Source organism: Rhinolophus sinicus, linkage group LG10 (genome assembly GCF_036562045.2).
Source record: "Rhinolophus sinicus isolate RSC01 linkage group LG10, ASM3656204v1, whole genome shotgun sequence".
Lineage (NCBI taxonomy): Eukaryota > Metazoa > Chordata > Mammalia > Chiroptera > Rhinolophidae > Rhinolophus > Rhinolophus sinicus.
The window spans coordinates 49,338,565-49,365,883 of record NC_133759.1 but is presented as its reverse complement, the minus strand read 5'-3'; the positions used below and the strand labels follow the sequence as shown (position 1 = coordinate 49,365,883).

Sequence of the window (27,319 nt, the reverse complement as noted above, 5' to 3'; positions counted from 1 at the left end):
CCCCCAGCAGCCGCACCATCTCCAGCGTTCTGAAATGACTCACTCAAGAGGGTGGTAGGGGACTTGGGGACAGTGGCCAGAAGGCAGCAAACCTGAAGAACAAAGGGTTGTGGAAGGGCCAACGGGCAGGTGAACAACACACTACAGCCTCTGGGGTACAACGGACAGGACAGTGTCACCAGGCCTGGGGGGCCTGAATTTTGTTTCTGCCAGTGGTGGAAGGAATCAAGAAATGAAACAAGCTTTCCTTTGAACCTCCCCTCTCAGGGTCTCACTGGGCCCCACAGAGAACCCTCCTACTCACTGGTTGGTGAGCTGCTCAGCCCCAACAAACAGGTTGATTCTCGAGAGGCCGGTACGAGTGCCAAGGAAGGCAACTTCCACACCCTTGTCAGAATTCCTGAAACAGAGCAGCAGACATCAGGGGGATTCTTCCAGACAGGAAGCAAGTAACGGCTTCTGCATTTTAAGACTCATGGAATGTTTTACAAAATAGCAGTTTTGAAACCTGAAAATTTAAAAGAAATGATAGAAACACACACACACACACACACACACACACACACACACACACACACACACCCAAGCACAGAATACAAACTCTTGTCACTTATAAAAGTTTTTATTGTAATTCGTGCAAGAAAAGTTCAAAACTCCATGACAACAAAAGCACCATGAGAAAATGCACCCTCTATGCTGAATAAACACACCTTTATCTCAAGTTACTGGGTACAAGTTCAGAGGGAGAATGGGAATGACTTTAAGGAAAGGAAGAAAATCCTTACAGCTAGCCTAGCTTTTTGCGTTCATGCTACAAAGTCTATACTTGGTCCAGAGACCACTTGTGGAATCTGGCATTCGTGAAAACAAGCAACTGAGCCACTTGATCAAGGCTGCAGCATGCCCCATTTCCTAGTCTGGAAATGTCCAGAACTTGAATTCTTCACCATTTGGGGGGCACCGACTTATAACTTCAGTCAGAACATAGGCCTTATCCTCACCACCAACCCCAAAGAGAGGAGTAAAGAAACAACTTCTTCAAACAGGCCTACAGAATGCCACGCAGAGGAACCCTGAGAATGGCCTGAGCAAAGAAAAGTCGTTTAAAAATTCACTAAAGATGTTTTTTTCAACTGTCAAGGCAAATTTTGTATGTTTGAGCATGGTTTTCAGGATATTGACAATGCCTACTTCTTTAAAAAAAAGGGAAGCGGTTTTTCTCAACAAACACATAATTTATTCTACAAGTAGGAAGAGCATACTGATTCTTGAGTTCGTCTCCTTGCCCAAGATCCTCGTAGCAATTTGATTTGAAGCACTACCCATGTCATCTGCAATGTAAGATCATTTGGTTACTTGATCTTTGATGGTAGTCGAAGTGGTCAGTACTACCGTTGAGTATTTAAGGGGTGAATAAAACCCAACACTACGCATTTGTTTCTGCTTGTGGCCTATACCAAATTGGAAAGCCAGGCTGCTCAATCAGTTACAGATGTGGGCAAGAAAGCAAGCTACCATTTTGGAAATCTATAGCATGTGTTAGGAGTGAATCAGCAATCTTTGTACAGGATTTTGAGTTTCGTAGGAGCCTGAAAGAAACATTTCCATACCCACCAGAGATTGCAATCACAGGAAAGGCTCTGACTCTTTCCCAACATCCCAGGGAATAAGATCCATGTATGCAAGCAGTCCAAACACACTCCACATATAATGAGAATGGCAGTCTCTCTTTGGTGCTTCAGGCTCATGTATTAAACTACCTACCTGATGTCTCCACCTGGGAGAATTATAGTCAATTTATGTTTAACATGTCTAGAAAAGAACTATGGCCACGTCCAGTCCCAAACCTGCTCTTCTTTCATTGCCTCCTGTCTTGGGAACCGGTACCACTCTCTACTCAGCTATTCATATCCCAAACCAGAGACTGATCCTTGACACTTCAGCTGCCCTCCCCTCACACAGCAAACCCGTCATCCAGTCCTGGGGTCTTACTGCTGAGGCGTGCCACAAGTGTATCTCCTCTCTGTGCCCACCGCCACTGCCCTGTGTAAGGGGCACAGCCCTGGGAATGCGTGGAGGAGCCTTTACCCCATCACATTCTATTCTCCAGAGCAGTAAAAGGAGCTTCTTTAAAAATACAAATTCAATCATGTCCTTTTAAAAATCCTTCAATGATTTTCCAACACTCTGAGGATAAAATCCAGAATCTTACACTTGACTCCCAAGGTCCTGCCCCTGCCCTGAGCCCCCTGCAGCCTCATCTCCCGGATATCATATACCCCACCCTCTATATTTGAGTTATGTCGGCCTTCTCTAAATTCCTCAAATGTGTCAAATCCTTTCTCGACTCAGGGCCTTTGCACCTTCTGTTCCATTTCCCTGGAACTTCCCCGACCCTTAAGCCAGTTCCTGCTCAGAAAAACCTTCCCTGTCTTCCATCTCCCCTCTAGGTCTATGTCTTTACTTATCCTTCAAAGTAGTTACCACAATTCTTAATAAGATAGCACACTATATACTACAGATACCATGACGGCAAGAATTATGTTGAACTGAATTACCTTCATTTCACCCACACCTAGCTCAGTGCCTGGCACATAACAAACATGCAATCGATATTTGATGAGTGAATGAATGGACGGAAATGAGAACAGAATGAAGAAGAGATAAGATAAAGAGAATACACAGAAGGGAAGGTACAAGAAGGAATTAAACTAATAAAGAACAGAAAATGAGAGAGAACTGAATAATGTAAGATGCAAAGGTACCAGGAATCGTTTTTCTTCTCGTTTTGAATCTAATAATAATAAAGCAATACTAATAAGCTGCTGAAGCAGGTCTCGTCCCGGTCTTTGACAACTACCCTGGCCCACTCCCCTCCCTCCACATCCTCCACTTCAGAAATAAAACCACAGGGTTACATCTGACACCCTAATGAAATAGAGCTCTCACTTCCCCGTCCTCTTCACAACCTAACCTGGCCCAGATCCCAAGCTCCCTCCAGACTGTGCAGTAGTGGGAGCCATGGCAGGGCAGGAAGCAAAACGCTCCTTCCGCCTCCCTCTCTCTTGGAAGTGTCACCCTACCTCAGCATACCAAATTTCATGTAATGTTAAAACTCAAACAAATTAGATGTCAAACCCAGTAGCTTGCCATCCAAACCCGAGCTGCTAATCTGCTCTAGCTCTTGTGGTTTAGAGCTTTGAAGAAAATTAAAGAACTTTAACACCAGGCACCTAAAACAGTTTAGTTCTTTAAACTATAACCATATTTCGGACTGTTTGTGGGGAAATGGCCATGAAAGGGGGACACGTGCAACCACTTACTCAGATTTGTTGAGGGCAAGGCTGGTCCAATAGGCTTCAATGGGTGCGCTCACCACGGCATCAAAAAGGACCTCCTGGATCAGTTCCTTATCACCTGTTGGGAGGGACACACTTGAGAAGAGAGCTTTGGCCGGGCCCCAAACAAGGGCACGACAGGCATACCCTGGGCTCATTTTGCAGTGTCTACAGGCAACTTTCTCACATGGGGTGTTCGTTGCTTTACACATTAATCTCCCACCAGCCGAAAATCTGAAACAGTTCTGACACCTGATATGCCCGCAATACAGGAGCCCCCAAAGCATTTGGATGAGATGATAGTAAGTGGAGAGTCTTGGGTATTTCACACTTTACTTTTCTGCTTTCTCTCCCCACCTAGTAGTTCATGCCATATACCTCAGGCCAACTCTGGGAAGCGGAGACCAAGAAGCAGTACTCTCAGAACGTTTGCTCCTCTTGTCCCCATTTCTGTCCTCTATCAAAATCTGTGAGGCTTTGGGGCCCTGTTTTCATCAGTTGTAAGAAGGGAAAGAGACATGATAATTACATAGCTCCTGGGACTCTTATTTTGTGATTCTGCCCATTTGAGACATTTTCCCCCTTCATTTTAGAAGGGGGGAAATGGGTCCCTATGCAAAGGGGCTCTTGGTAGAGCTCTGTGGAAGCAGCTAAGTCATCAGGGGGATATCATGAGTCTAGCAGAGGCATCGTAGCGCTCCCCAATCACTCCCCAAAGGGGGCAACTAATTATCACACACAGCAGGTCTGTCCTCACGTAGGCTAGGGCCCAAGAAGACAGTGGAGCTCTGTGATAAAAGTAAAAACTGAAAACAACTCACCACCAAAAAGACAATGGATAAACTGAGATACAGTCATGTAATGGAATGCTACGTAGTAATTCAAACGAATGCATTAGAGCTAAATCATCAACACAAATACACTTCAAAAATATAACAAGTGAAACACAAGTTGTAGAACAATACATATATTATACCATATCTAATATATAGTATACTATGTATGTGTGTGTGTGTATATATATATATAAATTTTATAGAAAATAATATACAAATATATTTTGTATATAATATATAAAATAATAAAAATAATCGTACATATTGTGTACGGATGCCTATGCATGTAGTAACAGTACACATGGGTGGGTACAAATACAGGACGGCCATTCTCTGGGAGGGAAGTAGGACTGGGCAGGAGCACTCAGGGACTGCAACATCATTCTGTCATGTCTCAGTCCTTAACAAGTACCTGTAGCAAGTATGGGAAATATTAAGACTTGATAAAGCTTGGGTGGTAGATATAAATGCTTTTTACATATTCTTTTTATACTTTTGTTTTCTAAATATGTCATTTAAAAGGTCAAAGGAAATTTAAAAATTGGGCTTATACGATGACCATCTGATCTTTTCTCTACCAGAGCATATCCCGAAAAATGGATTGACAACATGAAGACGTGGTTAGGGGCCGAATAACCTCCTCCTACCTCTCACAGGGTTGCTGTGGTTACTCTAGAAGATAACATGTGTGAAGAACCCTTCACATCACCTAATTAGTGGTATCTGTGAGGGGTACGGGCAGGGGCCATGCTCATCTGTGGTGAGTCTCCCCTGCCCCGTCTATAGCTACTGCTGCTAATTATGCCAGTGCAGGGTCTGACCTTGCACTGGGTGAGTGTCAGGTCTGCTGCTGCTCTTCCAGCCCCTCTGAACCAGCCACCCGACATTTGTGACTCATTGAGCTCCCTCAGGGGGCAGGTGGAGCAAGGAGAGGCAGCAGATCACACCCCACAAGAGGCAACGTGTCACAGTGGTGATCCCTCTGGAGAGAACCAGAAGACCTTGATCATGGCCTTGAATGAGACAAGTCCTACTCCCAGCTCCCATGTATCATTTGTGGAATGAAGGAGCTGGATGAGCAGATGCGTACTGCCCCTTCCCAGGTGTAACATTTTCATCCTTTTCAGGTATTTGACTAAACAGTTCAGTAGGGGGATAAATCCAATGCATAGGGTTAAACCAGGATTTGGTTTCTGCAGGATTTTCTGTAACCCACATTCTTTCTCCTGGTCCTACAGGAGGCAGACATTGGGCTGGATGTACTATGATGGACAGTCTCTGGCAAAGCAAAGCTTCCCTTGACACTCAGGCAAAGGATGGCTTTGCGTTCGCTCCCCACGCCCGCCACATGCACACAACGCACAGGTGGAAGCACACTCACATTGGAGCAGAGGTTCTCGGCCTTTGAGGTACAGCCTAATAGCTTCTAACTGAGACAGATGACGGTGCTCTGGGTGTAGGTCAGTGTTGCAGTAGGACCTGAGAACATGACATGGCCCAAAACAAGAGCATGTAAATATGCACAGCATCTTCTGCCAACTTGAAATCAAAGAGGGCACCAAATGCCAACACTGAGGACGAGTTAATTCTTACCATTCGTCTGCCAAGGACACATCAGGGTGTTCTAAGTCATGCAGGCCTGGAGGTCAAAAAGAAGACGTTCATGAGTAGGTGCCACCTGTGTGGGGCACAGACCCCCCCCACACACACACACACCCATCCTCTCGTGTGCTTCAAATGTTCTCGGCCAGGGCCACGGGGCGGTTAAGGGTAGACATCATCCCCAAAGATATCTGCCTGGGAAAAGGGACTCTGCACAAAGGAAACACATTCTCCTCCCAGGCAGAACTCTCTCCCCACTCCACCTCACTCAGCCCCCACTGCCACCTTCCCTGGCTGTGTATCCCAGGAAAGCCTTCACTCCCTGGAGAGAAATGACACAGCAGTGAGTCGTGGGAGAGACGCCTTGCATGGTAGTGGAAACACTGATGTTGGAGTCCCGTGCAGCCTACGCTGGGAACTGGGCTAGGCCACCTAACTCCTGTGTGATGTTAGCCGGTTCCTTTACATTTCTAAATGTCAGTCTCTTCATGTGCAAAGCAGGAATAATGGTCAGTTAGTCCCTAACTGATGTGTGGTTGTGAGGGTGAAATTATAGGTTGAATGATATGAAATTGCTAATACTCAACTGTTTTGACCAGCAAAAATTGCTAGTAGTCACAGAATCTTAAGTAAAAACACATCATCAGTCTGGAAAGGTAGCTAGGAGAACAGGGGCCTTCGGGGAATTTGGGAGTTTTCCTAGACTGCCTGAGACCACCCCGACTCTGTGAAATCACTCTTTCCCTGTGTCTTCATTTCGATGGGTCATCAGCAGACATACAGTTCTGAGTGATGACCTCGGGGACTCCAGTGATGCTTATAGCCTGTTTTAGGATGTCAGAGTTTCCCAAATGACCAAAAATATCTCACTGCGCTCAGGGTTCTAGTTTCCTTCTCAGATACAAATGTATGAAATATAGCAAAATAACTGACCTAGCATCACACACTCCTGCTGGATTTCGCAGGAAGTAGGGGATAAATTAGATAGAATATCATCATATATTATCCAATTGGCCACATCCTGGCTCCGACACCTACTGGTTGGATGATCTTGAGAATGTCACTTCAACTCTTTGAGTTATATTCACCAGGAGATGCAGGTACTAATGCCTAACTCACAGACTCCATGAGAGGATTAAAAGGGGTAGTGATTAGTCCCTAGGACAATCCCTGCATCCATCAGTCCTCTTTTCTTCCCCTCCCTCCCCTTCATTTCATTTATTTACTGAGCATCAACTCAGCACTATTGTACAAAGAACTGTCCCAGGCCCTGTGAATATCGCAGTGAATGAAATAAAAATCATTCCTCTCATGGTGTTTACTTTTTAGTGGCAGGAAAGAGATCTAAGTAAATACATTAAAATACATAGCTTATCAGTTAGTGGTGAGGGCTATGAAGGGAACGAGAGAATTGAGCAAGGCTAGGGAATGCCAAGAGATGGGAAGGGTTGAGAAAGAAAGTTTCAATTTTAGCCACGGAAGTCAGGGAAAGCTTCACTGAGAAGGTGACTTTTAAGCAAAACCCTGGAGGTGAGGGAGAGAGTCATGCAAATAAGTGGAGAGAGTGCTCATGGCAGAAGGAATTGCAAGTGCAAAGGCCCTCACGCGGGATCTTACCTTCCTGGAATACTGGATTAATGATGTCAATTTTATCTATTTTTCTAGTTTCTGTTCTCATCAACTCTCATCCACAAAACCCTCTCTGGCTATATTTATAGGACCTATAGATGATACCATGACAGAAAGATCTTTTTGATGGCTTCCTCATTGAGTTCCTAGGGCACCAAAGAAATTTAATTGTTCTCTACTTCTCTCACCTCTTATTTTTGTTACCCTCCTAACAAAATCACATCTCCTGATGATTGATAACATGGACGAAAATGACATAAGCTCTACTTTATTCCACAACTACTGTGTCCTGCATATAAAAGATGTAGATAAAGTGTCAAGGAGATTCAGAAGAGGAATGATTTCAGCAGGTACAAGTACAGCCCATGCCTTCAGCCTCAGTAGCGACTCCTTACACTCTGAGCAAAATCTACCTGCTCACCATCTTTGTAATGTCTGGCACTGGCAAAGCCTGTTGAAAATGCCTGCGTTCTGTGGGGCAACATTCCTTATGGAAGGTCCTACAGCAGTGTAGTTGCCATTCCCCAGGTATTCCTTCTTTCTCCAGGAGCAGAACAGAACAATAATCATGCCTTGGCTCTTCCCGATGACAAGACCCTCTCCTAGTTAGCCCAAGGGGAAGCAGCTTTCTCAGGCTCTATTACTCAGCAAAGTTGGCAGGATTAGAAGCCTTCTTATTTATAGAGGACCAACAGAGAGAGGAAGATCTGACCTCATTTGTGTGGATAACCAGACACTCTCCCCCTTGCTGAGAATTCATACTAATTTCTTGCATGGTGGTTATGGTTAGCTCTGAAATTCTCTCTATGTGACCTCTCAGCCTAACAGCTGTGAAACATACAGGGAGAAGATAGTAACTAAAGAAATGATCCAAAAGACAATGAAAATAACTTGCAGGCCCATGCATTGAGGATTGACGGAGGGAATAGACACGAGAGGTAAATAATCCATTAATAATCTCGCCTCCTATTGTTCTGACCATGGGCTATTTCCTCAGCTGACCTCAGATGGCTTAGACATAAATTTTTTGGCTTCATAGGCAGTGATATCCAAAGCTACACATGGCTCAGAGAGCCAGAAAATTCTAGAATTAAAAAAGAAAAATTAAATACTCAACACATCCTGTTGAGTATCTTGCCAAAGTCAAAGTTGCCTGTTTTCTCTTGCATGTCTCTGGGAAGAGAGGCCACACAATTGATTAGCTCTGCAGTGGGCACACTCTGGGTTCTGCCCCTGTCACAACAACCCCCTTCACTCTCCCTCCTGATCCTTAAGATCGCACAATCACCTAGTAGACAAAAGCCAACATCTGTGAAACAATGCATGGAGTCAGCTGTAAACCAGAATGCTGCCTATGGAACTTGGCACCTCAGAGACAACCAATCCCATTCTTCATTCTCTGCTACATCTGAGCCACAAGGTGGTCCAGCTTCTGGACGTTCCCATTCACTTATAACCCGCTCTAACCAATTGAAACCTGACTTGTAACTGACCTTCCTGCCCTTGGTCATACTTCCTGAGGACACCCAGAAAGAACACTGGTCTGGTCCAACTCCTTTTCCGTGGAGATACAAAATTCAACACCCAGACCGGGCAAGGGATGTACTCTAGGTCACTCGGGAGTAAAGCCCTTCGGAGGCCAGCCCCACGTGAGCTGGTGATACTGAGATAGGTAGCTTCTCTGAGCTACTGGGTTGTTGGGAGATAAAAAGGACAGTAAGGGTGTGAAGCAATTCTAAAGTTTAAAAGGCTATCCCAACTGCTACCACTTAGTGGGAGTTTACAGTGCACTGATGCTTTATGAAGACAAGAGGATCCGGGATTCGCAAGGTGCTATGTACCCCTCTGAACCATGGAAATCATTTGAATGATCCTATTTCCCTTGGGACCCCGGCTGCCATGAAACACAAGTGAAATTGTGGCTCAACTATGGAGGAGACTAAGCCTTGCATATTTTTGTTTTCATTTTTTTCCTTTCGCTTGAGGCTTTACACACATTTGTATTTCTCCTGGTACGGATTTTTATGGATGAGAAGAATACAGTTAGTGGATGATTCCTACGCGTGGACTCAACAACTCTGTGAATTAAAGCAGAATGTAAATAAATGAAATCGCAAGGAAGGCCACCACCTGTCCGAGTTCCCACCATTCTGAATCAGTCTCGGAAAGTGAGATAGCGTCACGTGGGCCATCCGTCGAGTCAAATGCCCAGGAATTGGACAGAGGGCTGGGCAGATGGGCAAGTTCTTCCTTTAACCCAGGGGTGGGCTCCGGGGCTTTCTTCCCACACTAGACAGTAAGACTGATCAAGGCAGCGTCTTACCTTCTTCGATGGTTACATTTCCTCGGAAGAAATATTTCCCATGGCCTCTGGAGAGCGCCACACCTAAACTGTGCAGAGAAACAAAGCAGACCTTGAAATTCATGGCATTGACTGGAATAGACTTGTGGGCTAACTTTATTTTCCATTTTCACATTTCCATTTCATATTCTGTAAACAATTTTTCCAACAGTTTATTTTGAAAACCCCACTGATTATAGTTGGTGTTGGTTCTTCTTAGGTTCAATCAGCTGCTTCAAAGTAATTTTTCTGATTGGAAGTGCCAGAAACAATTGGCTGCGCTCATGTGTTTTTAAAGAGGTGTGGCAAACTGCTCAGCCCTCCAGCCAGTCCTCTCTTAGACACCCTCAAAGGGGTCACTTGCCCTGCTCTTCACTACCACCTTACACACCCCTGCCCTACACTCAGCCACAGATGGGTCTTTCCAGACCTTAAGAGTTTGGGACCAGGGGAAATTAACCCTTTCTTAAGGACAAAAAGGAAAACTTCTACCACCACTTAAATGTGGCCACATTATTGCGTTGTGGGCTTCTTGCTCAACCCTCTCCCTCATCTAAATAGATTTTTCACACTCACTGGCTTGCTTTAAGCTCCTTTCTGTTTCTGCCGAAAGTAAGAGAATATGTTTTGAAAACACAGTCTCTCCACTTGGCAAACCTACTCAGTGGTCATGTATTCCCTGGATTGCTCTGGTTCCGAATGTAATCCAGCCACGACCCCGGCAGTATCTGAAACAATGCCATAATTTATTTTTCAGATTAATCTATCGTTGGTAAATTCTTTTCTCTCCTTGGCTCTGTGAGGCCGCAGCTCAGGAACATGAAGCAGCCCCAGTGAAACAACTTTTTACAAAAGGTGTTCTATACAACACTAAGCTAACAGCCGTGGGAGACTTTAGAATGCCACACACGCATCTGTAAGCAGGCGATGAGGCAAAGCCATTTTTCAGGACTGTTACAAAGAGAAATAACAGGATTCAAAGGTAGACAAGCACAGAAGGACAGTTCAGGGAAATTAAAATGGAAGCACAACATGGAGGAATGGATATGCTATTCCCAAGTTTGAAGGATTTTATTTTTTTGGGGGGGGTCATGGAAATAAAAGGTGAAATGGTACTCACTAGGCAGCAAGTTAGATGGCTAAGGACCCTGATAACCCTCTGAACTTGTCTTTCCACCCTTAGTTGGAACCCCAAAGCTTATTTGCTTGATAATGAGATGCAAAGCCATGACAAATTGAGTGAGTTCTCCTAGGTGAGCCTGAACCATCTTCCCCCTCTGGAAAACAAAAACAAAAGCAGCCTGGGAAAAGCCCCTTCCTCACTCTTTCCAGCCTTTTGGCAGGGTGTTTGGTTATCTTCAGATGATGAGCTCTGAGAGTGTCAGCAGGTTTTGTACAAACACAACTGATGGGTCTGATGGAATGTCCATGTATTATGGTCAGCTCTACCTGAAAGGAGTACCCTTGATGTCTGTATAATAGTAGTCATTTGTCATCACCAAAACCCGTTTCTAGATTGAAAAAAAAAAAGTCGTAGAGAAAAGAAAACATGGTTAGTCTGCTAGGTGAAGTTTTCAGAAATAAATAAAAATAAATGGACACACTATGATTAGGTTAACTACATGAATCTTGTTTGAGATAAGTAAAGACAAGAGAAAAATGATCTCAGCGAAAGATATTTATTCCAGATAGAGCTTTCAAAGCTCATTTTTCACAGTGGTTTGTTTTAAATTAAGCGGCAAGAATGTTTGAGAAAAATATACCCCTTTGTCCACTGTCTTCTTCACCTCCATGGAAAACTTCCCAGTCTTTCGATTCACCATGGCGTTTCTTAACTAACAGGATAAAAGAAAATGGTGTTAGTTCTTCCCCAGGTTACCATGTCATCTGGACACCTTGCATCCTCCAGCTCGGGAACACACTTGACGGCTTGTGTAAAGAGAGGTACGGTGGCACTGGGCTGTTTCTCATTGAACCTTGGGTCCTTTTGCAGTAAGTCTGCATATTACATTCAGAACTCTAAAACAGGGCTTCTGAAGAATAAACAACCAACGGCTGTTGTATAGGGGAGAGAGGCTAACTACAATAAATAAATGACTTTCAACTTCAATTTGGGGTGCTCGTGTAAACCTCAGGGCAACAACGACAAAAAAGCCTGTGCAATGTTGATGAATCCTGAGAGACAGAGAACCAACCCCCAGAAACCCTTGAACACACTCAAGAAGCAAGAATGTCTCTGGGGACAAGTGAACATTTTCAAAAAGGGTATTGGTTTGTCATGGAGAAATCATTTCTCAAAACTTAATCAAGTTGAAGATGTTTTCCTATATAGTAGTTTAAAAACAAAACAGAACGAAAAAGCCAGCCATTTGGAAGACAGGGATGTGATGACTATAGTATGAATAGCATGAATCAGCTTCAAACGCTCTCTTACTCACGCTGAAGGGCAGTGAACAGGGAGACCCTCTATCTGATTTTTGGAGGTCCCATGTGGAACAGTGAGCCTGGCTCCCTCCCCCCACCCCGGCTGACCTCTTCTAATTATGTGTGGCCCTTCCCTGAGTTCAGAGAAGGACAGCAGACACAGTGATGAAAGATGTGCCGTCATGGGCACCAATGGGAGACGACAGGGAAGGCCATTTAATGGACTAGGAGCAAATGCTGACATGCCACAGCCTGTCAGGAAAGGCACTTTCCCAGTCCCGTGCCTTTTTATTTTTTTTATTCTTTCCCTTCTTTCTTCTATCAGGAGCTTGAATAAGATCTGGCCGATAGAAAACTGCAATGCTTGCAAGTAACCTAAATTTGATTCGGGTTTGTCTAGATTTGGGTTCACGTTCCCATCTTCTGTGTGAGAGAGTAAAAGCATAATTTTTAGCTGGAGGCATGTATAAAATAAAACATATATTTTACTCTAGATATTTTTTAACAACACATAATGGGCATTTCTGGAAATATTTTCCCATTTTAACTTTTGTGGTTTTGGATGGGGAGAGCTGGTCCTAATTACGTCTACTTTCTAACTTTTAAGAACGGCTCGATTTATCTTGAACATGGTTTTCATTTTTCCTCTTTCTCGTGCCTGCCTAAAGCCATTTGGGACCTTCCCCTCTCACATACCCCAGGCAAGTCAGAGATTAGGTAAGCTCTCCATGCCTCCGTGCCACCCCACCCCCAACTCCCAGTAGCACAGAACAATCAGCATGGGGGGATTCAAGGCCAGGGTCACCAATGCTTTCTAGAGGCAAATGCTTTCATGATTTATGTAGTCTCTCTCTTTTCTTCAATAGTAATGAAAATAGGCCACACCTATTGAACATCTACTTGTGAGGCAGGATAGCACTGCAGTTAAGAAATGGACTGGGGAGCCAAAGCTTTATGATATTGGACACATCACCTACCCTCTCTGTGCCTCAGTTTCCTTGACTGCAAAATGGAACGAATGACAGCAGCTATCTCACAGAGTTGTAGTGAGGATTTGGGGAGTTGATATTTACTAGAGTGCCTGGTACCCCTTAAGCATTCGACATATGTTAGCTACTCTCTACCATCATCATCATCCTCGTCATCCTCACTTTTCTTTACTGTCAGACCTCTCCCAATAGCTTCATGAATCAGCATTCAAACTTGAGCTTGTTTGACACAGATGACCACGCTCGAAAACAATGGTTTTCAAACTGTTTTGATTGTGAGTCACATAAGAAATACATCTTCTCTGATGATGCCCTCTGACATCTGCTATTGTAATAGATTCCATTGCTTTTAATTGCTGCTCATGAACAACTAAATGGATTTTGTGACTCTCTCCCAACTCCCCAGGTTGAAAACGACTGCTCTTAACTACCTTTGGGTTAGCACAGACTGAAAAAGAGGCAGCCCAAGGCAAAGAGAAATAATCCAGGATATCAAAGGCTCAAGTTTCAAGTTTTACCAATGACACATACCACTGTCCTGTGACCTGTCTGTGGCTCGATTGCTTCTTCTTTCACTCATTCTGTCAAAACTGTTCATGACTGAGGACTTCCAGACCCCCGTCAGGTATGGTATAAACTGTGTTTCTTAGGAGGCTTGGATAATACAGATAGATACTGAGCTCTTACTATGTGCCAGGCACAGGTTTGAAAACGCTCAAAATCATCTCCTAAGGTACCATTATTATCCCTGTTTTATAGGTGGGGAAACTGAGGCACAAAGTTAAGACACTGGCCGAGGTCACACCGGCTCTCTGCCTTGAGCCCATGCTGTGACTTCTAAATCAGGAGAGAATGCATTTGGACAAATTTAAAGCATTAAAATAAAAACTGTGTAGTATGAATATGAAAATTACATATTGTTATTTCTGGATTTTTTTTTTTAATCAACGAAAAAGTTTTAAACATTGACCGTGCAGTAGTCTGAGGTTTTAGTGTCCCAGCAGGCTCTCTCACAGGTTACAGGTCCTGCGGTCTGGGATTGACGGGAACGTGGTTTTCTGTCCTCACTGACAGAGTCTGGATGGTATGTGGGTTGGTGCTTTTTCAATAGACGGGCAAGTGAGAATACAGCCCTGTGAAGCTGGAGCCGTCCAGCAATGTTACTTTTCCATCTGAGGAGAGTGAGGCTTGAGAAGGGAGGGCAACGTGCCCCAAATGCTATGGTAAGTCAGTGGCACCACCAGTCCCAGGGTCTAGGTTCCAAGACGGTACCTGGAGCAGGAGCGGGAGTAGCGGAGAGTACCGTGCTATCCGCCCAGGCGCAGCAGGAAAGGTGTGGCTGACGGTGCTGCTCAGAGCTGTGCGAACATCCCTGGAATGTGCCACGGCCTCGGTTATAGCAACTGAAGAAATGAAAATGGCCTGGCAGAGGAAAATCTCCAAACAGTGTGGGTGTGCTCATATGTTAGAATATTATATAGTTGTCAAAAAGTCACAAGTGCAGATGTTCCACTTACCACATAGTCAAAGCAAAACAAATTAAAGTGTCGATGGTATACCTTTATTTCCCCTATCAGGTATCAAACATCTGTAAGTGTGTTAATGCAGCAGACATGAAAGCAGCTTTCACCACAATGTGGCCGGTAAAATAAAGGTCTCCAGGCCTCGCACAGCAACCTGGAGACTGGGATCAGGCTCCCCGTCTCCTCCCTCTGGCCCTGCATGACTCAGGTCAGACTTGCTTCCCCAGACCCCATAGTGAGTCTGTCTTACGCATCTGCTCCCTGAGGCTGAATCAGTTTCCCTGACCATTCAAAGTACCCTCTGTACTAACGACCATTATAGCTGGTGGCCATGCTTCTGGTTCGACTGGGAACCTACAGCTCTTCTCTTATGTTAGAGTTCCTTAAGGAAGCTTTCCCCAGAGATTCATAGATCACTGAACGTTGTGTTTATAATTACATAATGGTAGCTTGTTCCCCTAATGGTGGTTCAGCATCCACATCAGAACATGAACCTCACCTTCCCGGGGGGAAAGGTGGATGCGATTCCAAGCCCCAGTCACATGCAACCCTGGTGAAGCCACCAGATGAAAGGGGAAGGGAGAAGCACTGGAAAAACAGGTCTGCTATTGCCAAAGCAGCTTCCAACCAGAATATGAAAAGAGACTCGGCACAAAACAGCTACACAACAAAATCCTCTCTCTCTTTCCTTCTGTTTGGGGTTTCAGGGGGCAGGTGGGCTATGCTGGTTTGGGGACTCAGGGCTCAAGCATGAGATGCAGAGATACTGGGACGGGTGTAAAGAAGAATAAACGAAATGGCCAAATGTCTCAGAAATATGCCTTCGGAGAAGAGGTTTATAGGGCTTTGGGAAGAAATGACTCAGAGGAACCTTTCCTTCAGAGTCATCCCAAGTAAGAAGAAAGCGAGTTGACCGGAGGACAGTAGGAAAAAAGGCTGACACCGCAACACAAGGATTTCAGCTGGACTGGAGGCAGAACGTGATGGAGCTGTGTTCACAACACCATGTGGCAAGCACTGCTGAGCAGCTACATGCCAGGTACAACCCATCCTTCCTGTACCACTCAGGGAAGGACAACATACACATGAGGTACTGATGGAGAGTCTTCACGGACTTTTGGGCTCAGGAGTTCTGAGGTACACCAACATGGTCAAGAGCTCTGGGGCCAGACTGCCTGGATTGGAATCTACACTCAGTGCTCTTGTACCACTTCAGCAATTCTCTGCCTCAGTTCCCCAGCGTGTAAAATGAGAACAGCAACACCACCAACTTCACAGAACTGTTGTGAGGAATAAACAATTTTGTCCATATAGATAGCACTTAGAATAAGTAGGAAGAACTCAATATGTGGTAATTATTTATATTAGCTTTTTTCTGTCTGTAGAAATAATCGTGTTCACGGTGGTAAGTTTGGGGATGACTAAAAGATAATAGACATAAGATAAAAAATTATCCTTAATTCCTTCAGCCGTCTTTGGGAATTTATAACCAAAGGATAAACACCATTTTAAAGATTTTTTTTTTTCCTTCTAAGAGGTGATCAACACCAGTGAGTCAGACTGGGCTTTGCATGTTTCAGGGTCCCTTCCTGGCTCATGTGTCCTCCCCAAATCTGTCCTACTCATTGTATTGTTGACACGATGCCTAACTCATCCTAGAGCCAGGAAGTCCCACCCATTCTCTTCTAAATGATTTCTAATGTTTTTCTTTTTTCTTATTTTAATTTTAACCAGTCTATTTTGCATGTGTATTAATAGTATGTGACTTCACTTCTTTTTGGAAGTGCACAGTGTCTAGGTTATAAATATCGTCATTATTCAACAAAAGCTTCGTTGCCAAGGGAGGTGGGGTGCTCCTTCCGAGAGGTTCTCTGCAGCTAGGCAAACTCATGCTGATTCCTCCTCAATGGCTTTTGCTTGGCTGGTCTTTCCCAGATCTTGATCTAAAGCCTACACCCTCTGCTACTTACACACAAGCCCCAATGGCAGACATATGGACATATGGGATCTTGTGTAGACTTCACAAAGATGCGTTGCCTAGATTTCAGATTTCTCCAATCAATGGAGTGCAAATCCCAAGGAGAGAAATGGTGACTTGGGTTTTCCCAATCAAACATGCTGATCATGAAGGAATTCACATTTCAAGTGGGTCTTGCTTGCAAGGTGACAAGAGACTCAAACCAAAGAGACAACCCCAGACTGATTCGTGCAGAACAAGAGCATGGGACTTGCTGGAGATGTGGGAACCCCACAGGTAGATGGTAGAACCCACTCCTCAGAGTCAGAGGAAGGTGAGGAACGTGCACTCAAGGCTGGGAATCTGAGGTTGTACAGCTCCGAGGAGAAAGGAAGAAAGGGCAAGGAAATAAAAAAGCATTTTCCAAAGCATTATTAGTAAAAGGAGATATTACATCATTAAAAATGAACCGGGGCACAGGTGATGACTAGAGTGAGCCATGCAGTAAATCTCTTCAAATAACAGGCAACGCAGAAGTGAGTGTCAGCTGAGTGTTAACCAGCACAGGGAGGGTTTCCTGGACGTGGGGACTCTGAAGTAAGAACGAGCATAATCAAGTTTGCCTTCCATATTAATTAAAGTGGGGAAGATGAGGGATGGGGAAGTATGTTGACAAGGTACACGCCTTCTGGGAAAGAAAACAAAAAGGCTCGGTTAAGTCAAAATAAAGCAACAGATGAAGATGGAAGAGAAAGGAAAACAATGGCATACACCCTTCAAAGATACATGACAGGTTAGCAACATTCATTAATGAGAAAATCACCTCAGGACTGATGATGCTGAGAATAATGCTAGCGATGGCTGCCACTCACAGAATGCTCACCATGTCCGCACAACAATGGAAAACACTTTCATATCGTTCAATATATAAACACATCTAATATTCAAAACAGCCCGATGAGGTAGATGCTATTTATCATCACACTCGTTGCAGCAAAAAACCCAAACAAACAAACAAACAAAACCGAGGCACAGACAGGTTAATTGCTTTCCCAAGACCAACAGCCAGCAAACAGCAGATTTTAACCCAGGAAGACTAATCGCTGAGTTGTGTTCCTCACAACGGGGCTAGTCAGCTTCTTGGTATGAGCAGGTTGGAAAGGTAGGATGTATACATTACAGGCAGCATGATCAAAAGAATCTGGCATGAATCCTGACAATATTTAAAGAACAAGAAAATATAAAACTCTATCAGGCCATTAAGCTGACATGCTGTCAGGCCACTGGCATGTGGGCCGAAAAGTGCAGACGAGGAAGTAGCTTTATCAAACGGAGAAGTTATTTTGTCTGAATTGGGGTTTAAAAAGACAGTACAGATGAAGAAGGAAGTAGGTTAAATTTCTGAAAGAGATATGACGTCTGCATTTTATAGATGAGGAGGAAAATCAGAGATTTACACTTGCTGAGATGTCCAGGGAGAAGAGGATGTGAGGAGAATAAAAGCTACAGTGAAAGAAGTATAAAGCTGGCCATGTTTCTGGAAGGCATGAGAACCCAGCCTGGAACTTCAAATGGTTCCCGTCAACATCTCTTTGGAAAGCAGGACAGACTGAGGGATGGAAACAATGCTGACTTGACTAGGAAACTTAAGAAAAGACCCTGGACAAATCAGGGAGGATGCAGGTAGAAGATATGGCCTTGGCAATGCAGAGAAAGTGAAAAGCAAGGATCCGGTCAGAAATACCTGGGTAGTTAGAATTTAAATAAGGATCGTCCGCCTGGATTCACACAAAGGTAGTGAAGGGACCTAAATTTTGCCACCCTGAAGCTGCCTTTTGGGATATTGATTTTAAATTGTTTATTAAGAAACAAGACTCAGAAAGAACCTCTGACCCTCCCTGCTTCCTGTCCAAGAGATTCAGACAGAGAAACCTGCTTCAGGAACCTGGGTTTAATCACCTTAAGAATCGTCACCCTAACAATAGTCAGGAAGATTCCAAGCCTCTTAGCTAGATAACCCTGTGTCCCATCTTTCCGAGCTGCCCAGCAAGAATTTCCCTGCCATGTGAGGTCTGCTCTTCCTCAATTACCTGTAAATCACCCATTCTTACGTCTGAAATCTCAGACTCCCATCCTCCCTCTTTTCTCCTTTGTCCAAAATGTTTCATATATCCAATGTTGCTTTGCTGTCTTCGGAATTGTCATGCTTACTTGTATGTGAATTCTCCATGCGCATGATTAAAACTTTGATGTTTCTCCTGTTAATCTGTCTCTGTTAATTTGATTATTAGCCCAGCTAGAAGAACTTAGAAGGTGGGAGGAAACGTTTTAATATAGATATAGATATATACTTTTAGCCCCCAGAGCAACCATGTCTAACAAATCTGATTTAGTGAGAAAGTATCAAGATGACGGACGAGAGTGAGTTGTGAATTGTGAGCATAGGAAAGTTTTTGAAACAGTACCAGAGGCTGACTCTGTGTGGGGAATAAGCAAGTGTGCCATTGCAGTGTGGCTGCTGAAGGGGGAAAGGCTGTTACTGCCCAGGAGAAGGGGTGGCCAGCCACGCAGTCCTGGCTGCCCTTCAGAAACATGAATTGTGCCCATGAAATTCTGATAGGTGACTTCTGGCCCTGTCTTTGCACAAGGCAGAGCCACAGCCAGACCCCTGATAGTGGCAGGTCCCATCCACTAAAGAAGAGTCTGTATTAATGAGCTGCTGAAGGGACCAGAGCCCACCATGGATGGTTTCTGCAGACTGTGCAAAGCAGGCAGCGGGGTGGCTGTTTGCAACTGGTCTGACCAGCAGGAGAGTATAAAACTCCAAACTCAGTAAAAGGGCCCATTGTCTCCAAGTCCTCTGGTGGCCAGGTGTCGCTCTGGTGGGCCTCTCAGTCTGCTCCTGGGGCAGCCTCCAGGTACAGAAGTGGGTACAGTGGCGCTCCCTCCTCACCAGGCAAGAAAACAAATCACTTACCACATCATCTCGGTCTTCCCATTCCACCTCGGAGAGGTCAACGCTGCTATAGTTAGGTTTCCTTCGCTTTTTTCCTTCTTCGTACTAGCAGTGGGAAGAGACAGAACACACACACACAAAACATTTCAATGAGATCACCAGCCGGGGCAACTTTTAAACACTCAAGTCTTGTTTTGAGGACAAAGACTATGAATGGAGGGATACCAGTGAGACAGCCAGTTGGGTGACAGTCCTAGGGGTTTTAATGGCAGGGACGCTGAGGCCAGATGCCTGTAAACATTTGCTCTGAGCTGGGAGAATATACGAGTCAACTCTTGGATTGATATGAATTCACCTAGTGGACTCCTTGGCTCTAAACACACCAGATGCAAAGCAGAGATTTTCTTCTCCTTGGATGGTATGTGTGTGGGTTGGGGGAGAGCCTTTTCCTCTACTCCAAAGCTTTAAAAACCAGCCCTTCATAACACAGGAAAGAGCGTCTTACATATGTTTACCAAATACCTAGTGGTATTGCTCTGTGTTTTATAGTTCTCCCACCCCTACCTCCTGTCTCAAATATACTCCATACTCCTTGGCTAGGCAACAAAAAGCACTGATCTCCGCAGTTGGGTTCAACATCTTGGTAACAGTTTGCAGACACACACACCCTCCTACCTGCCGTCACACTGGCCACAGCAGCCTTGAGCTAAGCACGGCTGCTTCATCCAGAGTAGGTGTGGGTACTGGGAATCACTGCCACATTTAATGGCCATGAGGCCGTTTCTCTGGGAAAGCTGACGAGTGCATTAATAACTGTGGATGTCGTTTTGGTTTTTTCCCCCCTAAATCACTGGTGTTAGTCACCCTGTGAGCCTGCCATTTTATCAACTGGACGTTCTTGTGTCCAGACGTTCCTGTGTCTTGGGGCCTTTCGTGTTGGCAGTCGGGGTGTTTATAATGTAGGGAAGTCTGCCCTCTACTGCAGGCTAAGGAAAAGCAACCCTTTTACAAGTTCCTAAGCTATGGCTAAAGGCATATGGGGGGGGGGGGAAATATATATATATATATATATATATATATATATATATATATATATATATATATATATGCACACACACACACACTCACCGGAGGTGCCAAAAATGTATATACATGACTTGCATTCAGCTTTTATTATCGATATATATTGAGTATTACAATTTTAATATAGTTTTTTCCTTTCTTAAAATGTGTACACATTTTTTGGCACCCTTTGTGTATGTATATATGTGTGTGTGTGTGTGTCTGTGTATGGATAGTTTTTTTCTTTTTCACTTTTGTCTCTGAATTGGTCATCTTTTGATTTAATTAGTAAGGTTCTATGTGAGATACAGTGTCCCTCTAAGTGTTTCAAGATCTCAAAACCACAGGTTACCATTTTGGACACTACTTGGCTACTATGGAGACAGGTGCTGAAGGCACACCAGACATGAAGGAGAAAATCCCTGCCAATAGCTTGACCTGAACAGGTCTACATTGGCCCCCAGTGAAATCTGGGGGACAGAGACCAGACAGTGAGTCACTATGGGGCCAAACACAGCCAGGGGGTGTTTTCTGCTCTCTTTTTTTCTGCATTTCGACTGCATTTCAGGAATCCCGAGACATCTCTGGATTCTGCCCACCCCCAACACCCAGGAAGGACTCCTCGCCTTTAAGGAGCAGTGGGCCTTGACCTCCCCTGGTCAACTGCCCTCCCACTCCTTTCTCTCAGGATTCCAATTAACAGAAGTTCACGGTCAGTTTTATGACATCAGATCCACTCCAGATGAAGAGGAAGGGAAGTGGTTCCCTCAGAAGCTGTTCTAAATGATAGCAGATTCTCAGTTGGATGCTGTTATGGAAAGTTCGTATATGCATGCAAGCTCTGGTCCTCATGAGAGTCTCAGAGTGAGGCGGCGTGATGGGGGAGGGGCACATCATGCTCAGACTCCTCCCCGTGAGGCGCTAGAGTTGGACATTCTTGGGTCATTGTTGCCTGTGCTAATGGCTCCCAAGCCCCATTTAGTAAGCATGATTACTGAGAGCCGCTAGGCACCCCAGGAGTTCCTGCGGGCCAGCTTCTGACTGCACTTTTACACAAGTTCTCTGACTGCACAAGTTCTCAGGTCGCCTAATGCTACGTCTAAATTGTCTTTTGGTGAAAGGTCTTCCTTTGGTGGCTTCAAAATGCTCCTTCATTCATTTATTCAACCTTCGTTTACTAGACACCTAGTAAGTTTAAGGTACTAAGGCTAAACAGTCAATTAAACAGTGTTTCATTCTTTCCCAAGGACTTGTGTGCAGTTTATCACCCTTACCTCTGCCTCAGTAAGGTCAATTTATCTCCCATCATGCATAGGGGAAGATGGGCTCCAACAAGATAAATAACAAATTCAATAACAAGTTTGATGAGATCATATTGCCAGCCTAGGGAAGGACACCCCGGCCTACCTCAGTCCTGACCAACTTTTCATGGCTAAGCTTCATGTTATTTCAAACACTGTTAGAGATTAAAAAAAAAGAAGAAGAAGAAGAAAAGAAAAAAAGCCCAAGTTCCAGAGTACCAAATGTTCCTTCATCCTTGTAATACTTTTGTATGAAAAAGTGTCCACCTGTCTTTGCCAGAAGAGGAGAGCATAGGGATCCTGCCACTTCCCAGGCGTGTGACTGCCAAGCTACTCTAAGCTTCCTTTCTCTCATTTGCAAAATGGGAAAAGTAAGAGCAACTCCACAGCCAACATAGGTTGAGAGGATTAAATAGATACTGTGTGCAAAGTGACAAACACATTTCCAGGCACGAAAGAAACCCTTACTATGTAGCGAGCATGATTCCTGAGAGCTGCACCCTTCTTGGGGAAGACACAGGCTCACGGTATACAACTATCTGATGTCTCATTTCCGTGAAACGAAGGGGACCCATTCAGTAAGTTTGCAGGTCACTTCTGCAAACCGTAGGCAGGCAAGCGATGTTTGTTGAAGAGGATGGTGTCAGACAATCACAAATATATGTCTTCTTTTGGTGTGTACCTTACACACCAAGAGTGGTGTACTCAGCACCAACTTGGGACTCAAGACATTCTTGGCAGAAAAACTTATACATGTGCTAAAGAACCCAAGTCTTTTTAAATGGCATCTGGCAAAAGTGGAATTGCAGTGAACCCTTGACTTCTGACCATTCCTGAAGGTCTTTCTTGATTTTTTTTTCTTTTTGTAACCACTCAAGAAATGCAGTGTATTATACTACTGGTATTCAAGAAACTTGGAGAGATTGGAGAGTGAGGGAAAGTAAGATTTCCCAGCATACTGATCAATAAGTCACCATATTCCAGCAAGTCTCTATAATTTAGTTTCATTGAAAGAAACAGACAGGACTGGGGATATTCCCTCTGGAACTGCATTTGAGGAATGCCACATCCCTAATGTCTGCTTAACCAGGTACGTGAAGCAGGTCTAAAACACTTTCCATTGGGGTCTTTATTAATGGGTTAGCGCCTTTAGAATATAAACAGTGATGTAGCACAGTGATTAATTTGGGTGAGAAGAGGAAGTCAGTGGGCTGTCGCATGTATAATACAGGTTGAGGGTGATGCGTAAATAGCATAATGACCCCAAATCCACCTTTATCTTTTCCCCCAGTAGGAAACTTATTAAATGGCTAAAGATCAGACCTTCTTTAGGAAGACACCTGTGCTGTGACTTGCCACCACCCAATTCCCCACATTTTCCACGGTAATCATTTTTGTTTTCCTACAGGGAACCCCGTGGACCCTGCTCTCAATATAGTTAGTGAAGGTTTAGAGGTAGGAACACGTCCTGAGCATGTGAAGACCCAGATTACCCCCAGGGTACAGTGCTTAGTTCAGGTCTAGGGACATAACTCAGGCAAACCCAAATGAGACTCCGCCTGGAATGTTTTCCTGGATTTATCTAGAAAAGGGGGTTCTTCACCCATTAGCATCACTAAGGAGGTAGGATGTGAACTTGAACTTTTCATGGCTACCTCTGCCAAAACTTGGAGACGGCCTTTGTGAGAATGAAGCCAGTGCAAAGAAAGTGCAGAACAGCTATGAAAGGAGTCCTGAAAACAGGGTGTGCCCACCCGAATCCAGCAGTGCCTGCAATCCCTGTACTTCTGGATGTTTCATGTACCAATGCATTCTCTCCACATGACCCCCTCTCCCTTTGGAAAGATTCTTTTGAAAGCTGGCTGGACTTCAAGCGTAAGTAGTCAACAGAGTTCCAACTTGTATATATTTAGCGCCTTTATTAGTATTTTTTCAATAGACTACTTTAAAGGTACATTTTCAGTGAAATGTTCGCAAACTTTGGGACTGTTATGATTATTTATGAACATGTGATTTGCAAAATATCTCACTGTTAGTTAAGATAAATTACTGGGTTTAAGCACGGCTTATCCCCTGTACATGTTTTTCCCCTCGAGAGGACACATGTGTGGCCAGAGTGAGAGTGACAGAAAAAGAACTAAACTCTCGAGTCTCTGAATCATAGGCCAGCTTTCCCCCATCCCATGGGATTTGGCCTGGGACAAATCCCAGGTCCACTAGCCTACACTCCCTCTTCCCCTGCGTGAGGCTCTTGTTACTGGGGCTGAAGCATCGTATATGGCATTTGTTAGTGTATCTGTAATCTGTAACTTCCTTTGAAAATGTGATTAACGAATTGCAAACGGTTTCCAAAGGTTTATAAACAGATACTTTGAGAGCCACAGGTAGGTCTGTAGTTTTTGGTGCCTGTTTTATGAAAAAAATATGTGAGGGAGAATTTAATAAGGAAAGATATTCTGTGCTATGAAATACTTTGAGGTGGAGTTTTAAATAAAGGCCAGATGTGGCGAACACACAAACCAGCCTGTGGCCTAGAAGGATGGGACAAGAGGGTATCCATCTGAGGAGTAAGCTGCAACCATCCAGGCGCATGCCTAAGTGCCAGAACCTTCGCTGCAATGTTTAACTGTCTAGCTTTGAGCACCCTTTCGTGTTACACGCAGACTGACATTGGAAGTGTAATGGGATGGGCGAAGGTAATGGCCATGTCAGTGTTGGTTTGAAAAAACCCTCAAATGGCTTTGCTTTTTCTGTGTTCTTTTGGGTAGGCACCAGAGGAAATCAGCTACACACATCCATGTAGCCTCTGCAAAGCAAATATTGTGTGTGTTAATAATTGATAAACTGTACGTGCCGCTCCACGCTGCCAACAGGAAGGAAGGAGATGGGGTTGGGAGGCCCACAACTGGAGAGGAGGGGGCCTGGCCCAAAGCTAATGCCATCTGCAAAAGGGGTGTGGCCAGGGCCGGGAGCCAGCCGTCGTCTGGGCAGATGTTTCTCTCCCAGGGCAGCCACAGTCCTCAGCTGGGAAACACCTTGGCCACTTCCCATGAGGTTCTGGCCTCATCTTGTCTCAGAGGCTGAAGTGGCCATTTCAGGAGGAGAGAAGGAGGCACGTCTTCTTTCCTCCACACACAAGAGAAAAGGCCCTAATGGCCCCTGGGCATTTCATCCTTTCCCTCCTTCATCCCCCATTCCCTTACTTGCTCATCTGTTTACTCCCATCCCCCAAAATACTGTTGGACACTGACTATGAGCCTTGGAGACACGGAGAAGCTAGTTGAAGACGATGGTTATCAAGTAGAAGACGATGCTTCACCACCGTGAATCTGGTCACTTAGGAGGACTCTGGAGCCAGGGCCCCAGAGTCAGGCTCACACGCTAACCAGGTTTCCACCGATAGGCTGTGTGCTTCTCTGGGGCTAGCGTGCACTTACTCGTCTATTGGATGAAGGTAAGAGGTTTCAGCGCACAGGGCTGCGTGAGAAACAAACGGATACAAGTGTGACTGAGCACAGACTGACTATGTCCTAACACACAGGGCTGAGACCATGTCCACTGGCCCACACTGACGGCTGATGCTATCTGTCACTGACGTAGGAGACAGGGCAGCCCCAGCCTCACGCACTCATCCCTAGAGAGTACATTCACAGGATAAAATGGGTCTTAACAGCACAGTGGTCTATGAGTTTTATTCCTTGAAAGAGGCAGCTCAACCTGATTTGGTGGCCAGTTCTTGTCAACGTCAAAGAGAAGGTTCTCAGATAAGGATGGGGTTTCCTGGCCAGGTGGCCAGGCAGGCCTGTGACAGAATAATGGTCCCTTCCCTTAGAATTTATGAATTAGCATTTGTGACTGTCACAGCATGTCCAGCCTCAGGGGAGGGGGCCCCAGGGAAAGGGGCTCCGAGTGGCAGTATCAGCCATGACTCTCCTGGCTACAGGCTACACAATCTGAACGTTTGCTGGTTTTTAAGTTTTTGTTTGTTTGTTTGTTTGTTTTCCTGCTTGCCCATGTAACAACTGGTCGTTGTAGAAAAATTGGAAAATATTGAGAAGTGCAAAAAAAAAGAAAAGAAAAAAGAAAAATTGCCGTCACTACTACAATGCAAGGCTCGTCACTGGATACTCAATATTCTGCTATCTTTCCCAAGGGGTAAGCACTTTGAGAAGTTACTGTTTTCATTTTTCTAAGTCATTATTTCTCTAACAAGGAATTTATAAAATGTAGCGACCAATCTGTTTTGCTGTGTAAGTCACAGCCTTAAGCACGCACACACACACACACACACACAAAAGCAGAGGTTTCCTGCTGGCCAGCTTCCCCCTCGCCTCTGTCACTTTCATGAAGAGGGTTTCTTGTGCCAGGCACTGTGCCAAGCATTGTGCATATCTCATCTAATTCTCACAACTCCAAGGGAAGGATAATCGCTTCCAAGATGGGAAAATGCAAAACCCAGGGATGTGCATACGTCACTTGGTGACATGCTAATAGGCAGTGGAATCAAGTTCAAAACCACTCTGCCTGGTTTCTGAGCCTCTGGTCCTCACCACCTTCCACACTGCCATCCTTGCTGTGGTCTCCTGACTACCGCAGGTCCTCAGCCCAGATGGCATGGCATATAGCAGGCATGTTACTGGTTGCAGAACCACTCTGGAAGTCAGATCCCACCCGCTATTCATGTCTCTGTTAACAAGACTCATTTGGGCTGCCCTGAAACTGGCCTTGGTGGCCAAGGATGCAAGCCTCAGTTTTAGATTTAAGAACAACTACAATAGACTGAGTATCATGCCACACACCCGATGTACCATGTGTATTACCCAGTAACCGCTATCCAATTCAGGGCCTCAGAGGAGCCTTGCAGGACCTGGCGATGTGCTGCAGCTGTGATCTCCATGCGAGTTGTGCTGGCCTCTTTGTGTGTGACCCCATAACAGACTTTTCTAGAGAAGATACGTGACGGGATGACCCAGACATTATGCCGAGAGAGAAATTCTGATGAGTCTGTTCATCAGAGGGGAGATGAAATCCTTCATGTTCATGGGAAGATGAAAAGCCCAGATACACCGGAGGGAAACAGGGCCGTGAGGGTGTGTCCAAAAGCAGCCGGAAGGTGGGAGAGAGGCAACAGGGCATGTTGAGACAACAAGCCTTTTCCTTTTTCTAAAAGGTACCATGCTCTTATTAATTAATGTTTTTAAGTGTCTCAAAGATGAAAAGTCCTACGTGCTCTCTTAGTGTGATTACAAAATCCTTTTGATCACTGTAAAACTAAAACAGCTTTGGTATTTTTTAAAGAAACATCAATTAACAGGCTGCTTTGAAAACCCAAATGACCTTTATCTTAATCAGTGTCCTCTG

The 27,319-nt window shown here is 44.7% G+C and overlaps 1 protein-coding gene across 3 annotated transcripts in view; it reads right to left on the bottom strand.

Moving 5' to 3' along the window:
* Positions 1-27,319, bottom strand: part of CACNA2D3 (calcium voltage-gated channel auxiliary subunit alpha2delta 3) — an 829,919-nt gene that overhangs the window by 162,269 nt on the left and 640,331 nt on the right. For all 3 annotated transcript variants that reach the window (XR_002136724.2, XM_074313124.1, XM_074313125.1), the window contains 8 exons: positions 19,617-19,700; positions 11,510-11,581; positions 11,196-11,257; positions 9,729-9,796; positions 5,768-5,813; positions 5,556-5,653; positions 3,324-3,417; positions 305-400 (listed from right to left, as the gene is read on the bottom strand). Coding sequence is in view for 2 of the 3 variants with exons in the window: in XM_074313124.1 (XP_074169225.1) it covers positions 305-400; positions 3,324-3,417; positions 5,556-5,653; positions 5,768-5,813; positions 9,729-9,796; positions 11,196-11,257; positions 11,510-11,581; positions 19,617-19,700 (620 nt within the window). In the remaining variant the exon portion in view is untranslated. The remainder of the gene's footprint in view (positions 1-304; positions 401-3,323; positions 3,418-5,555; positions 5,654-5,767; positions 5,814-9,728; positions 9,797-11,195; positions 11,258-11,509; positions 11,582-19,616; positions 19,701-27,319) is intronic.